Source organism: Trichomycterus rosablanca, chromosome 3 (assembly GCF_030014385.1).
Source record: "Trichomycterus rosablanca isolate fTriRos1 chromosome 3, fTriRos1.hap1, whole genome shotgun sequence".
NCBI classification, from domain to species: Eukaryota; Metazoa; Chordata; class Actinopteri; order Siluriformes; family Trichomycteridae; genus Trichomycterus; species Trichomycterus rosablanca.
In genome coordinates this window covers 38001528-38015475 of record NC_085990.1, presented here as the reverse complement: position 1 = coordinate 38015475, position 13948 = coordinate 38001528, and the positions used below count along the sequence as shown (strand labels likewise).

General features: G+C 39.1%; 1 protein-coding gene across 1 annotated transcript; it reads right to left on the bottom strand.

Annotated features, from left to right (window-relative positions):
- Positions 1 to 3280: 3280 nt before the first annotated feature.
- mrap2a (melanocortin 2 receptor accessory protein 2a) lies at positions 3281 to 12805 on the bottom strand. The gene is made up of 3 exons (XM_062992088.1): positions 12685 to 12805; positions 10928 to 11027; positions 3281 to 3716 (listed from the first exon to the last, which is right to left on the bottom strand). The coding sequence occupies exons 1-3, from the start codon at positions 12803 to 12805 to the stop codon at positions 3281 to 3283; spliced, it is 657 nt and encodes a 218-aa protein (XP_062848158.1).
- Positions 12806 to 13948: the final 1143 nt, after the last annotated feature.

Sequence of the window (13948 nt, the reverse complement as noted above, 5' to 3'; positions counted from 1 at the left end):
AGCAGAGCCTGCATTTGAAAGAGCAAAAATGAATTCGTTTTACCTAATACAGCCAACTGTGTCTGTGGAATAGCTGGTCAGGTCAATAGTCCAGCTGAGATTTGAGCTAAAGATCTCTGGTGGGGTAGAACAATAGACAGCTGCATAACCTGAGCACCAGATTTTTTGGTTTTCTGGTACAGACTTTCTAATAAAGTATGATGTGTGATTTAAGTGACCCATTTTTTGAGCAGTGTACTTCTGATCATTGAGGCCATATAACATTGTTTTATCTAACTATAAAATTCTTCTACTTAAGACATTTTTGTCTGTGTAATCATTAACAAACTTTAGCAGAAAATCATATAATTAAAAACATCCTCTTTGTTTCAATTATTCAACCATTAAAATTACAGGATGGACAGGACATATATAACTTGCACAAATTAGTTACACATAGTGGATATAAAAAGTCTACACATCCCTGTTAAAATGCCAGGCCTTTTAGATGCAAAAGATCAACCAGTTTAGATTTATTTTCACCCCTAATGTGACCTATGATCTGTGCAATTTTAAAAAAATTAAACTGAAATTGTACAGAAGGGAAACATTAAAAAAACTAATATAAAGCGGTTGCATATGTATGCACACACTTTTATAATTGGGAATGTGGCTGTTTTCAGAATTAACCAATCACATTAAAAACTGATGTTAAATAGCAGTCAGTATAAACCTGCCATTAATTGACATGACTGATTAACCCCATATAAAGTTCACTTGTTTTAATAGGATTTTCCTGACATTTACTTAACCAAGGTCCACAAAGAGCTTACAATGCATGAAAGGAATCAGGGTACAGAATTTCCAAGGCATTACATATACCATGAAACACAACAAGTAGATAAAATACAACACAATAGTGACATTACCAAGAACTGTATGTCACTCCAAATATGATAAGACAAGCAGTAAAATTGTCTACAGCAGCATTAAAAGAGCTGCAGAAATTTCTTATGTCTGGGATGTGGGGTATCTTGTCAAAGAGAAACATGAACAGCCGGCTACATTTTGCAAAAACCTACATCAATTTTGCCAAAAGCTTGTGGGAAACGTGTTATGGTCTCATAAGACCAAGGTTGAACTTTCTGGGACAGCATGGTGGCTTAGTGGATTGCACTGTCGCTTGGGTTTGATACCCAGGTGGAGTGGTCTGGGTCCTTTCTGTGAGGAGTTTGCATGTTCTCCCCGTGTCTGAGTGGGTTTCCTCTTGGAGCTCCGGTTTCCTCCCACAGTCTAAAGACATGCAGTCAGGTTAACTGGAGACACTAAATTGTCCATGATGGTGTTTGACATTAAGACTTGAACTGATGAATTTTGTGTAACGAGTAACTACCTGTCCTGTCATTAATGTAACCAAAGTGTGTAAAAATCCTAAAAAATGAACTTAATTAACATGATTCCAGAAGGTGCATCACCAAAAGAACACCAGAAGATCAAAGTTTTGTTATTTTTTAATGGCCCAGCCAGAGCCCAGACCTGAATCCAATAGAAATCTGCCAGGTGACCTTAAGAAGGCTGTGCACAGGAGATGGTTTTGCAATGTGACCAATTTGAAGCCCTTTTGCAAGGAAGAGTGAGCAACAATAGCCAAGATGTACCATGATGTTAAGACTCTTACCCAGAAAGACTGACTGCTGTCAAAATCAAAAGGTATTAGTTTGACAGATTGTGCAAAGTGGAAAAGTTCTGAAATTATTTTTCTTGGTCTGATTTTTATTACATTTCTATGTAATGGGTCTGTGAAAGGTGATATATAAATTGAAATGATTATTACATAGCAAAAACCTGGCATTGTAACAGGGGTATGTAGACATTTTATATCCACTGTACATACATACACAAATTGCTTAAAAGTGAAAACACTTTATATACAGGACATTCTAAAAAATACAAATCAAATTATTGATATTTGACATATTCCTATGCTGATTCTGCACTATGCATAAATGCACGGCAAGGACAGATTGTTGATCTCGTTTCTACGTTACAGTTGTTTTCCAGACAATTTTTGACCACTTGTGGAAACAACTAGGATGCTTTTAATGTATTATGAGGGGTGCTTAGGTAGCATAATGGTCTAATGTGCTAGCCCACCACCACAGAGCTGTCAAAATCAAATCTCAGCTTTGTCATTGGCCTGGTATTGACTGGTATTGACAGAGAGCATTGTGTTTCTTTAAGACATGCAGGACAAAGGAGAAATATGAACACAATTGTTTTTAAAATTTATGTCTGGAAAACCTCCTGACTTCTTTTGTTAAAAAAATTAGAGAGAAAAGGAAACTGAAACTACACGCGGTAATGACGAGTGAAAAAAAAAATGCATAAAGAAATGTTTGCACAAGTCGTGTTTTCTTTTAGCAGCTTTTAGTTTTTCTAGTATTTTCTATTTTTGTGTGGTAAAATGATTTCAAGGAGCTGGTAAGGCCTTGAGAAAAAAAAAGAATTATGTTCATGACGAAATTATGTTCAAAGCCTGTTTTCTAATAGTCCAAATACACTATATGGCCAAAGGTATTTGGACAGCTGACCATGAGCTTGTTGGACATCCCATTTGAAAACAAATAGTATGAAAACAGTGACAGTGACCTCTATATGATCTTTTAGCTATAATAATTTTAGCCACTCTCACAAGACTTAGAGTATGTTTGTTGGCACTGATGTAAAGTATGTTTTTTGGCACTGAAATTGATCCAGAAAGCCTTAATTGATGTTGCAGTTCATCCCAAAGCTCAGTTCAGTGAGGCTGAGTTCAGGGCTCTGTGCAGGACACTGGAGTTTCTTTTCTTCATGTCCAAGCTTTTCCTCATGTCTTAATAGACCTTTATAGACCTTGTGACCCTGTTTGTCCCATTACATTTGTTCATATAGTGTATGTTAGATACACAAACCTTACAGGCAAAAGCAACTTCCAGCTCACTTAACTAACTGTAGGTTTCTTCCATCATTTGTTTTTGCATTGTTGCCCACAAACAGCACATGGATGGAAAAACAGCTATTGTGATTTTATAAGGGCAGATGAGGATAAAGGATTTATCTGTTGGTAATAGTTCATACAGAGGCACTTTATCTTCTGCTCTCAGAATTGGCACAAACAAGCTTCCTGCTTCTTGGAACTCAGCTAAGGGACACAAAAAATCAATAGTTTCTGTTTGGTTTTGGAACACAATCTTAGTTATGGATTTCAGTTTGGATTTTGGGACTTTATTAAGTGTCTGGGCTTGTTCACTCCAGTCCACATTTAGTCTCTAATGTGACTGGTGCTGTGGCATTGAGACTCACTGTCCATGATTATGGGCGGCTCACAAAGCAGTAAGTCATCGTCACCCATTGTCGAGCTGAGTTCAGTGTTCACAAAGTTTGGAATGTTAAAATGCGCTAGAAATGCAGCTTCATCATCCTCCCTCATTTCCACCTGTGTACTCTGGCCAGCTCGACCCCTGCTTTTCACAGGGCCGCTGGACTCGCTGCTGCTCGACAGTGTGTGAACTCTGCGGGCTCGGTGTAGGGCTTGCTCCCCTGTTTGCTCCTCTTCATTAATGTAGCAGTTAAAAAGAAAGTGAGACTCCTGCAGTAAGGGTCGGGATAATCCGGCTCTGTTCTCTGGCTCCCGGGGCCGGCCTAGTTCCTCCACACAGCTGGTTAGATGCACGCAATCCTCACATGGTTCAGAACTCCTGTGGGAGAAATAAAAATAGATAAGAGCGGGTTTCATTCAGTGTTTACTAAATATTATCATTTTAATTACCTTTTTAATTAAGCAGATTCAAACCCCTTTTAATTAATTAGTGTAAAAGCACAGCAGATCAAAGCACTTGCCATGAATTGAACATTGAATTGAACAAATTTACCCTTTGGGGGTTTTGTCATTCTAAAACATTCATTATATTAACCACTGTTAGGAAAACTGACAGATCCTAACATTACTGAGCTATTGAGTGGAATACGTTTATTTATCATTTTTACATAGGTATATTGTGGGGGGGCATCCTGAGCATATCTGAATATTTGTATGTATTGTGATGGCAGCCTTCACGCAGATACAATCTGAACTTTCAGCTATGCTAAAAGCAGATTTTGAAGGATACCTTTATTTGAAGGATACCTACATATACATGTGTACAGTGCAATTAAATTATTTTTCTGCATGTCCCAGCTTGTTTGGAAGCTGGAGTCAGAGCACAGGGTCAGCCATTGCTCAAGGGCTCAACAGTGGCTATACAGCAGAGCCTGGATTTAAATCGACAACCTTCCGACTGATAGCCCAAAGCTCTACTCACTAGGCTACCACTATCCCTATCTGCATGCTACACAACTGTTTCCTTTTTAGGAATAGTGCAAAATACACTACATAGTCAAAAATGGACATCATCTAAATAATGACTTTTGGTGTTTAGGCCACACACAATGCTGACAAGTTTCCAACTAGCCTGCTACTGCTCGAATCCTCATCTATGCTAGCGGCCAGCCAAGCCTACAAACAGACTTGATAGGTTATGTCTATTAAGCCCGTCCTTTCTGAAGAACCTTGGGATGAACTGGAGCCTCAAAAAGGGGACAACTCTATATTAATAGCCAGTTTTAAAAGTGATGTCTATCTAAAATGCAGTTAGCTCATGGCCCGGTGTCTTCATAATTTTTGGTTTATTGTGTAGTTGCAGGGGAAAAACAGACCTGGAGATATGCTAGTCTGCACAGAGCCAGACATAATCTTATAACATCTCAAGAACCATGAGAGGTAATTGTATTAAAAGCCAGCAAGGGCATTCCTATTAGAGTAGGAAAGAATAAAATCTAATCATACTGTAAATGTGAAGTTAATTTTACCTGAAAGAGTCACACAGGCTGTGTCCTAAACAGCACACTATGGTACATCACCACTGGTATCATTACTTACTATTTCGTAGCTAGGATTTGGTTTGGATGCAGCCATAAAATTATTCAGATGCAGTAGATTATTGCTTATTATTCATATACAAGAACATAATTGACATGTCTGAGAGGGTGATGATGACAGAATGAATATGAATGTCTTTAAGTGGCCCACTCAGTCCTGATCCTAACCTCAATGAACATCTGGGGCAAGACCTCAAAATTACATTATCGCAAAGTTACACTATTGCATATTTGGTTTCTCATTGCTGCTGCAAAATGTGACCTCTCGTTAAGGTGCCAGCAGTCATTGGAAGGAACACACAAGGCATCGGTTGTAACAGTTTGTACAAAAGAGCAGGGTGCTCAATATTTTTTCAAAGCTCTGTCATTACAATGTCATCATTTATCTTATGATTCTTTGACATATTTTAAAAAGTTAGCATAATTTTAAATTTGCTAAAACTTTCTATTTCATTTTATTTTTTCCAATATTGAAAATATAACATGGATAGATGGATGGTTGGATGAACAGATACTGTAGATGTAATATGTGATATAATAGACAATTATAAAAGTGTCCTGTGAAGTAAATATTCACAGATGTGCAATGTAGGTTCCATAAACAGAGTGACAGATCATGCTTGATGAGTCTGTCCTGATAGTCCTGGTAGTGACTCAGTGTGTTATGATGTCCCGGCACAGTGGAGAGGAGTTATACACTGAGATCACTGTTGGTACAAACGATTTCTCGTATTGTTCCTTGTTAGAGCGGAGCTAAATGAGTCTGTTACTGAAAGTGCCCCGCTGTCTAACTAGGAGGTCATGGAGGGGGTGTGATGAGTTGTCCAATATAGAAATGAGTTTGTTAAGGGACCTCCTTTCGACCACCAACTCGAAAACTTCCAGTGAGCAGCCCAAGACTGAGCCAGCCTTCTTGATCAGTTCAACTATACAGTATACAATATACAGCAATTGTGCATTAATATGTAAAGTAATATGTAAAGTTCATCACCTTTTTGACAAATCAAATCCAGTACTTGCAGAGGATACTTCAAAAATCCCATTTAAAAAAAAAGTCTTGCTCCTTCTATTACCTGCACTGTTTGAGTAGTAGTCCATACAATGATCAGCCATAACATTAAAACCACTCACTGTCAATTTTATCAGCTCCACTTACCATATAGAAGCACTTTGTAGTTCTACAATTACTGACTGTAGTCCATCTGTTTCTCTACATACTTTTTTAGCCTGCTTTCACCCTGTTCTTCAATGGTCAGGACCACCACAGGACCACCACAGAGCAGGTATTATTTAAGTGGTGGATGATTCTCAGCACTGCAGTGACAATGACATGGTGGTGGTGTGTTAGTGTGTGTTGTGCTGGTGTGAGTGGATCAGACACAGCAGCGCTGCTGGAGTTTTTAAATAACCTGTCCACTTTATTAGACACTGGATGTAAAGTCAGAGACGATCGCTCATTTATTGCTGCTGTTTGAGTTGGTCATCTTCTAGACCTTCATCAGTGGTCACAGGACGCTGCCCACGGGGCGCTGTTGGCTGGATATATTTTTGGTTGGTGGACTATTCTCAGTCCAGCAGTGACAGTGAGGTGTTTAAAAACTCCATCAGCACTGCTGTGTCTGATCCACTCATACCAGTACAACACACACTAACACACCACCACCATGTCAGTGTCACTGCAGTGCTGAGAATGATCCACCACCCAAATAATACCTGCTCTGTGGTGGTCCTGGGAGAGTCCTGACCATTGAAGAACAGCATGAAAGGGGGCTAACACAGCATGCATAGAAACAGGTGGACTACATTCAGTAATTGTAGAACTACAAAGTGCTTCTATATGGTAAGTGGAGCTGATAACATGGACGGTGAGTGTAGAAACAAGGAGGTGGTTTTAATGTTATGACTGTTTTGTGTATATTGTCCTCTAAACACTGCAGATGATTTATCATTCTAAGTACTGTTTGCTTTAATTATTTACATTTTTCAATTAACCCAAAACCCACTGGTTTAACCTGGGAATACTACTACTAGACAACACTTTACAGCCCACTAGTGGTCCCTGGCCCAGTCGTTCAGAACTCCTGCTTTAGCTTTTTTTTTTTTTACTTAGAAAATCAATAGAACATGAATCAATAGAAATTTTACCAGATTTTTATTTTTGTAACTAATTATTATAAGTGCCATCAAGTCAGTCCGACTCCTGGCAACCATTCTGATGGTGTTTCTCCAGAACATCCTGTTCTTTTGGTTCTCAGGCTTCTTAATGGCTCTTTTTATTTGTATCCATCCATCTTGTTGTCTGCTGTCATTTTCCTCTTTGCTTATCTGTTTAATATCTAATTTGGGACTGGTGAAAAAACTGGCTGAGGTTGATTCATCAAATGCTCTCACATCTGCTCTTATTTTGACAATTTCACATATTTTTTTACAACTTTCTAAGTGTTTGTCATTCCCAGCTCCAAGACCAATGAATACCAGATGTTACCAGCTCCTCAAACACATCTGTAAGCATAATAAGAATGTATACTGGGTGTTTGCTGCACGCAAATATCACTAATGACTCCTATCTTTTATTACCCAGCAAGTATATAATAAGCAAAAATATCAAGAGCAGCAATGATATCACTCACAAATATATCTTGCATTTAATTCCACCATGTGTCAGTGTGACCGAGAAGCCCTTTTCGGTCCAGCAGAAGCTCACCTGTAACATGTCCTGCACGTCTCGAGGGTTTTCCCACCCAGCTAAGCTCCTGCCGGTCACACTGGCACATGGTGGGATGAAGTCATAGCTATTTGGTGAGGTTGTTTCTGTACATAGCTTACTAATCGTCTAATGGGCTGCTCATATTATTTTTGATATTAAATGCTGAATGAGATCTTCATTACTTACAGTACTTTGCTAGCTAGTTAATTAAAGATACGAACCTTAACCTCATTATTGACTCCCTGAGAGCTTGTACCTTTCCTGTTAATTCAAATTACTCATATTTGAGCAAGCACAACACATTATTATCTGGTCTACTTTTTAGTATAATTAATACACCATAGATCATTGGAGAGACCTACATTCAAATATGGAGGCAAAAATATATAATGAAAATGTTCAGCAAAAACAATACAGTGAGCTGCTGAACACAGTGCTGACTGTATTATATTCAAATGCACACTGCCCTACTTTCTCTACTTTTTCCCAGTAATCCTAATTAGGTTGTCAGTGGTTTAACACGGCAATCTAGATGTCCGTCTGTTTCTCTGCATACTTTGTTAGCCCCCTTTCATGCTGTTCTTCAATGGTCAGGACCCCCACAGAGTAGGTATTATCTAGGTGGTGGATCATTCTCAGCACTGCATTGACACTGACTTGGTGGTGGTGTGTTAGTGTGTGTTGTACTGGTACGAGTGGATAAGACACAGCAGCGCTGATGGAGTTTTTAAACACCTCTCTGTCACTGGTGGACTGAGAATAGTCCACCAACCAAAATAATCCAGCCAACAGCGCCCCCTGGGCAGCGTCCTGTGACCACTCGAGGTCTAGAAGATGACCAACTCAAACAGCAGCAATAGATGAGCGATCGTCTCTGACTTCACATCTGCAAGGTGGACCAACTAGTTAGAAGTGTCTAATAGAGTGGACAGTGAGTGGACACAGTATGTAAAAACTCCAGCAGCGCTACTGTGTCTGATCCACTCACACCAGCACAACACACACTAACACACCACCACCATGTCATTGTCACTGCAGTGCTGAGAGTGATCCACCACCTAAATGATACCTGCTCTGTGTTGGTCCTGTGGTGGTCCTAGCCACTGAAGAACAGGGTGAAAGCAAGCTAAGTATGTAGAGAAACAGATGGACTACAGTCAGTAATTGTAGAACAACAAAGTGCTTCTATAAATTAAGTGGAGCTGATAAACTGGACAGTGAGTGTAGAAACAAGGAGGTGGTTTTAATATTATGGCTGATCAGTGTATTCTTATTCATGGTTAATTAAACTCTAGACATGTGCTTCCTTATAATTCGATTTCTGATTTAAATGTTTTTGAGATAGGCTATTTAAACTTTGACTATATGGTAGTGGGTTGCCAAGGCAATGTGTTGCATGTGATCAAAAATTAGCATGCATTTATAATAAGTCTGGGCCTTACTTTGTACTTTTGCCTTTATACTTTTTAAAGGGATTGTAAATGCCATCAAATTGTTAAAGCTGTGTGTTCATATCAGTCCTACAGTTGCATTCTGGCTCAATTTGTGTTAAAGTAGTAAACTAGTCCAATTAGACAGTTAAATAGAGCATGGTATACACCCCCCACACCCCCACGCACAGCAAAAGGAGATAATGAGGCCCCAAGACGGGCACAGCCCAAACATCAGAGTGCAGAATTAAGAGTAACCGAATATGTTCATTAAGTATTCATCAAGTAGATCACAGTTATCAGGTAGTCTGTGTTATCGCAAATATCACCCTGAAATCTTTCAGATCACTGTAATTATTTACAGAACAAATGATTTAACTCGCTATATGACCTATGTCTGTCTAAACACCCTTTAGCTAATTGAACGCACATTTCATACAGCCCTGTAGAATATAAACCACACTTCTCATTTAGCCACAGTAGGAGCTATTATCTCCAGATATAAAAGATGGAACAGCGGTAAACCTACCAAGAAATGGAATACCAGCTATAATTTGCTTCAGGGGCTAAGCAACAAACCCCCCTCCCCATTAAGATTGATGGGAGGGTACTGCTAACAGGAAAAAACAGTGTTTATCTGACATTTGCAAGAAATAAATAAAACTTAAAAGAAAAAGCACCAGTTAAACCTCTGAACAGACTAATTCAAATTGGAACTCATTGGACAGCAAAAGTTTCATTATAAAATCAAAATCACATTTAAATGGCTGTAAACGAAACATGTCTGATTGGGGTAATATGGATGTTTTATAACTTTGTTGTATTTTAAATAAATATGTTTACTAAATATGTTCTGTTTTTACCTAAAATTCATTTGTGTAATACTATATTTTGTTGAATGATATTAAATATTTAAGAGTAAAAAATATTGAATAGAGGGTAATTAGATAAGGAGCAGTCACTTTCTCACTGTACATTTTCAATTATACACTGATCAGCCATGACATTAAAACCACCTCCTGTCCATTTTATCAGCTCCACTTATTATATAGAAGCACTTTGTAGTTCTACAATTACTGACTGTAGTCCATCTGTTTCTCTACATACCTTTTTAGCCTGCTTTCACCCTGTTCTTTAATGGTCAGGACCCCCACAGGACCACTACAGAGCAGGTATTATTTAGGTGCTGGACACAGCAGCGCTGCTGGAGTTTTTAAATACCGTGTCCACTCACTGTCCACTCTATTAGACACTCCTACCTAGTTGGTCCTCCTTGCAGATGTAAAGTCAGAGACGATCACTCATCTATTGCTGCTGTTTGAGTTGGTTTTTTTTGTAGACCTTCATCAGTGGTCACAGGACGCTGCCCATGGGGTACTGTTGGTTGGATGTTTTTGGTTGGTGGACTATTCTCAGTTCAGCAGTGACAGTGAGGTGTTAAAAAACTCCAGCAGCGCTGCTGTTTCTGAACCACTCATACCAGAACAACACACACTAACACACCACCACCATGTCAGTGTCACTGCAGTGCTGAGAATGATCCACATAAATAATACCTACTCCGTGGTGGTCCTGTGGGGGTCATGACCATTGAAGAACAGGGTGAACGCAGGCTAAAAAAAGTATGTAGAGAAACAGATGGACTACAGTCAGTATTTGTAGAACTACAAAGTGACTCCATATGGTAAGTGGAGCTGATAAAATGGACAGTGAGTGTAGAAACAAGGAGGTGGTCATAATGTTATGCCTCATCTGTGTATACTCTCCATTGTAGTGACATGCTCCTGAGACTGACCCAGGATTCATATAATTAGATTCATATGATTTATAATTTTGACAGTAATGTGGTACTTACTCTGGATGTGGAGCTCCTGTCTTGGTCAAAAGAGTCAGAACGAAGAACATAAAAATGACAAACACTGCCAGGCCCACCCAGAATCCGATTACAATTGAATCTGAAACAAAAATTGCAGTTGTTTGAAACTGATTATTAATAGTATTGGAAATGCTGGACAAAGAAATTAACTGAATGTGTCATTTATTTCCTAATACTTGGTTACATCCTGTCAGCTAAATATTTTAGAAGAATGCCTTTATGTGGCATATATACAGATACACATGTACAGTACAATGAATCAGTCAGAGCGCAGGGTCAGCCATTGTATTGTGCCCCTGGAGCAGACAGTGTTAATGGCCTTGCTCAAGGGCTCAACAGTGACTGAATGGCAGAGCCTGGATTTAAACCATCAATCTTCCGACTGATAGCCCAGAGCTCTACTCAATAGGCTACAACTGTCTACTATCTTATTATTGTCTGGAGATTGCTTGTCAGTCAAGGTGTCCCAGTGTTTAATCCTTTGCATCCTTTGCACAGTCACGTACACATTTAACCATATGCTTGTTACAGTCAGCATCCTGAAAGTGAAAGCATCATTGTTGTGTTCTGCTACACATAAAGCAAAAAAGGCAGCATGGGGTTGTCAGGAATTACTTTGTAGACATGTTGATATACAGCAGATGACACTTTAACAAAAAGATTTAAGTTAAAACACCCCCAGAACATGACAGAGCACTCTACTACTTGCATAATTCCTTCTAGAAGAAAAGCCACATGAAGCTTTTGGTAGACCCACTGCTTTGTGTCATTACAGCAGAGGCAAATCTAGATCTGTCATAGTTTTCCGATCATCTACAGTAGAGTGATTAAAGTTCTTATCCCACTGAGTAAATGAAGATTGTCTAGTCCAGTTTCTTCTAAGGTTTCTTAGTAAAAGAAGGTTGTCTAGTCCAGTGTTTTCCCCTAAATCATGTGGATGACCAGGTACAGTACATCAGGGTGAGTTGTTTACCTTACACCGGAGCTAGTCCAGCACCGCAACCACTGAGTGAAACCACATTTATGTGGGTTGAATTTGTAGCCATCACCTACAGTAGAGTGATTAAAGTTCTTAGCCCACTGTAGCCGAGATCTTTTCTGGACAACTCTTCTCCAAAGTGCACTACAAACTAAATTTCTCACTGGCTTGGTATATTTAAGGGAATATAATTTGTACCTTGTGGTTCTTCCTTAACTGCTTGTGTTAAATTTCTAGCCACTAAGTGTGGAATTTTCTAGCAAGACTGGTCACTGCAGTTAACTCAATGAGTCCCTATACATTTAAATGTTAACAACTATTTTAGACCTGTTTAAATAGGAGATTCATTGACTAATGTGTGGTTTTCCATTACCATTTTACACAACACTATGTGTTTAAATAATGCTCTTTTGTTAGGCACACCTCAAGAGTCTGGCCAGCAGCTGACCATCCATTGTTTTGTTAGGTTTGTCCAGTTGTACAGCATTTGACATTAAACAATAAGGCACTGCTGTTGGTGGATGTGACTGTCTTTTGTTGTGGGAGCTTATGTGTTACTGTTTGCCTAAAATTTGCTATTTTTATGGTCTTTCTAAACACAAAAAAACTGTATTATTACAACAAAATTATTACAGTTCAACTGTTATCGGTTCTGACAGGATTGGAAAATGTGCTAGGCTGTCATGTTAGAATGATAATAATAATAATATCACAATTAAAAACTTCTTTCACTGTCAGTACAGAAAGCGTGACTTACATTTGTGCGCTTTGAGTCCTTCAAAGGAGACAGGTTCTTCATCATCATAGTATTCATATCTCCATTCATAATCGGTGTTCTGAATGCTAGCTGTACTGTTTGGCTGCTGTAATACAGGCATTTCTTTGGTAACGGCTCAGGACAGAAAGCTGCACCTAGTCTTAATCCCGTATTGACACTAAACCCGACAGCGGATGACAGAACATGAAATCTGCTGCACATTTGCATGTACCGTGAATATGCGCTGAATTGTTCGCATCGAAATCCTACCGGGAGGCGGGTGAACGGTGCAAAAGTTCAATCAGTTAATCCACACATATAAATAACACAGCATAGTAGTTCGTATATTTCACATCTGTTAGTCCAAAACCGGGGAGTAATTCCATGTTGATAGAAATAAACCGCTCGGTAAGAAAAGGAAGATACGCAGGTTGTCTGCTTGCGAGCGTCTGGCGCAAGAATCGGTTCTATTTGAACGACTCTTTCAACCAAACCGAGTGAATCGATTCACAAACACAGACTTTTAAAAAACTGTACAGAAGTTATAATTTACTGTATTTGTACAATCTTTGTGCTCACTGTAAACTTTTTCAATTTATTTAAACTAATTTTCAATTTACTTACCACGTTGTCCTTGTCCAGGGTCCTGCACCACTTGCAAACACTTGGCACAAAAATGTCAACCAACCACAGGGCACCACTCTCTCACCCAGTAACTAACTCACTCACAACCAGGAGTAGTTTAGAGTAGACAATCCACATTATGCTTTTTAAGGGGGTGGGGGGAAAACAGAGAGCTCAGATTGAACATAATTTTAATACTGGTGCTTTACATTTTCAGCATTTAGCAGATGCCTTTATCCAAAGCGACTTACAGTACAGTTACAGTATACAGTCTGAGCAATTGAGGGTTAAGAACCTTGCTCAAGTGCCCAACAGTGGCAACCTGGCAGTGGTGGGTCTTGAACCAGCAACCTTCAGATTACTAGTCCAGTGCTTTAACCACTAGGCTACAGCTTGCCATAGTGATAAGGTAAATTTGTCCAGATACAATGCCTTGAAAGTTTTTATATGTGAGTTGACATAGTCCCTGTTTTCCAGTCAAAGTGCCTTCTGTTCACCATCAAAAGCAGCTACAATGGGTGCACAGACATCAAAGCTAGTCATTGGTACAGTAAAAAAAAAGGTTGTCTGGTCCAGTGTTTTCCCCTAAATCATGTGGATGACCAGGTACATCAGGGTGAGTTGTTTACCTTACACCAGA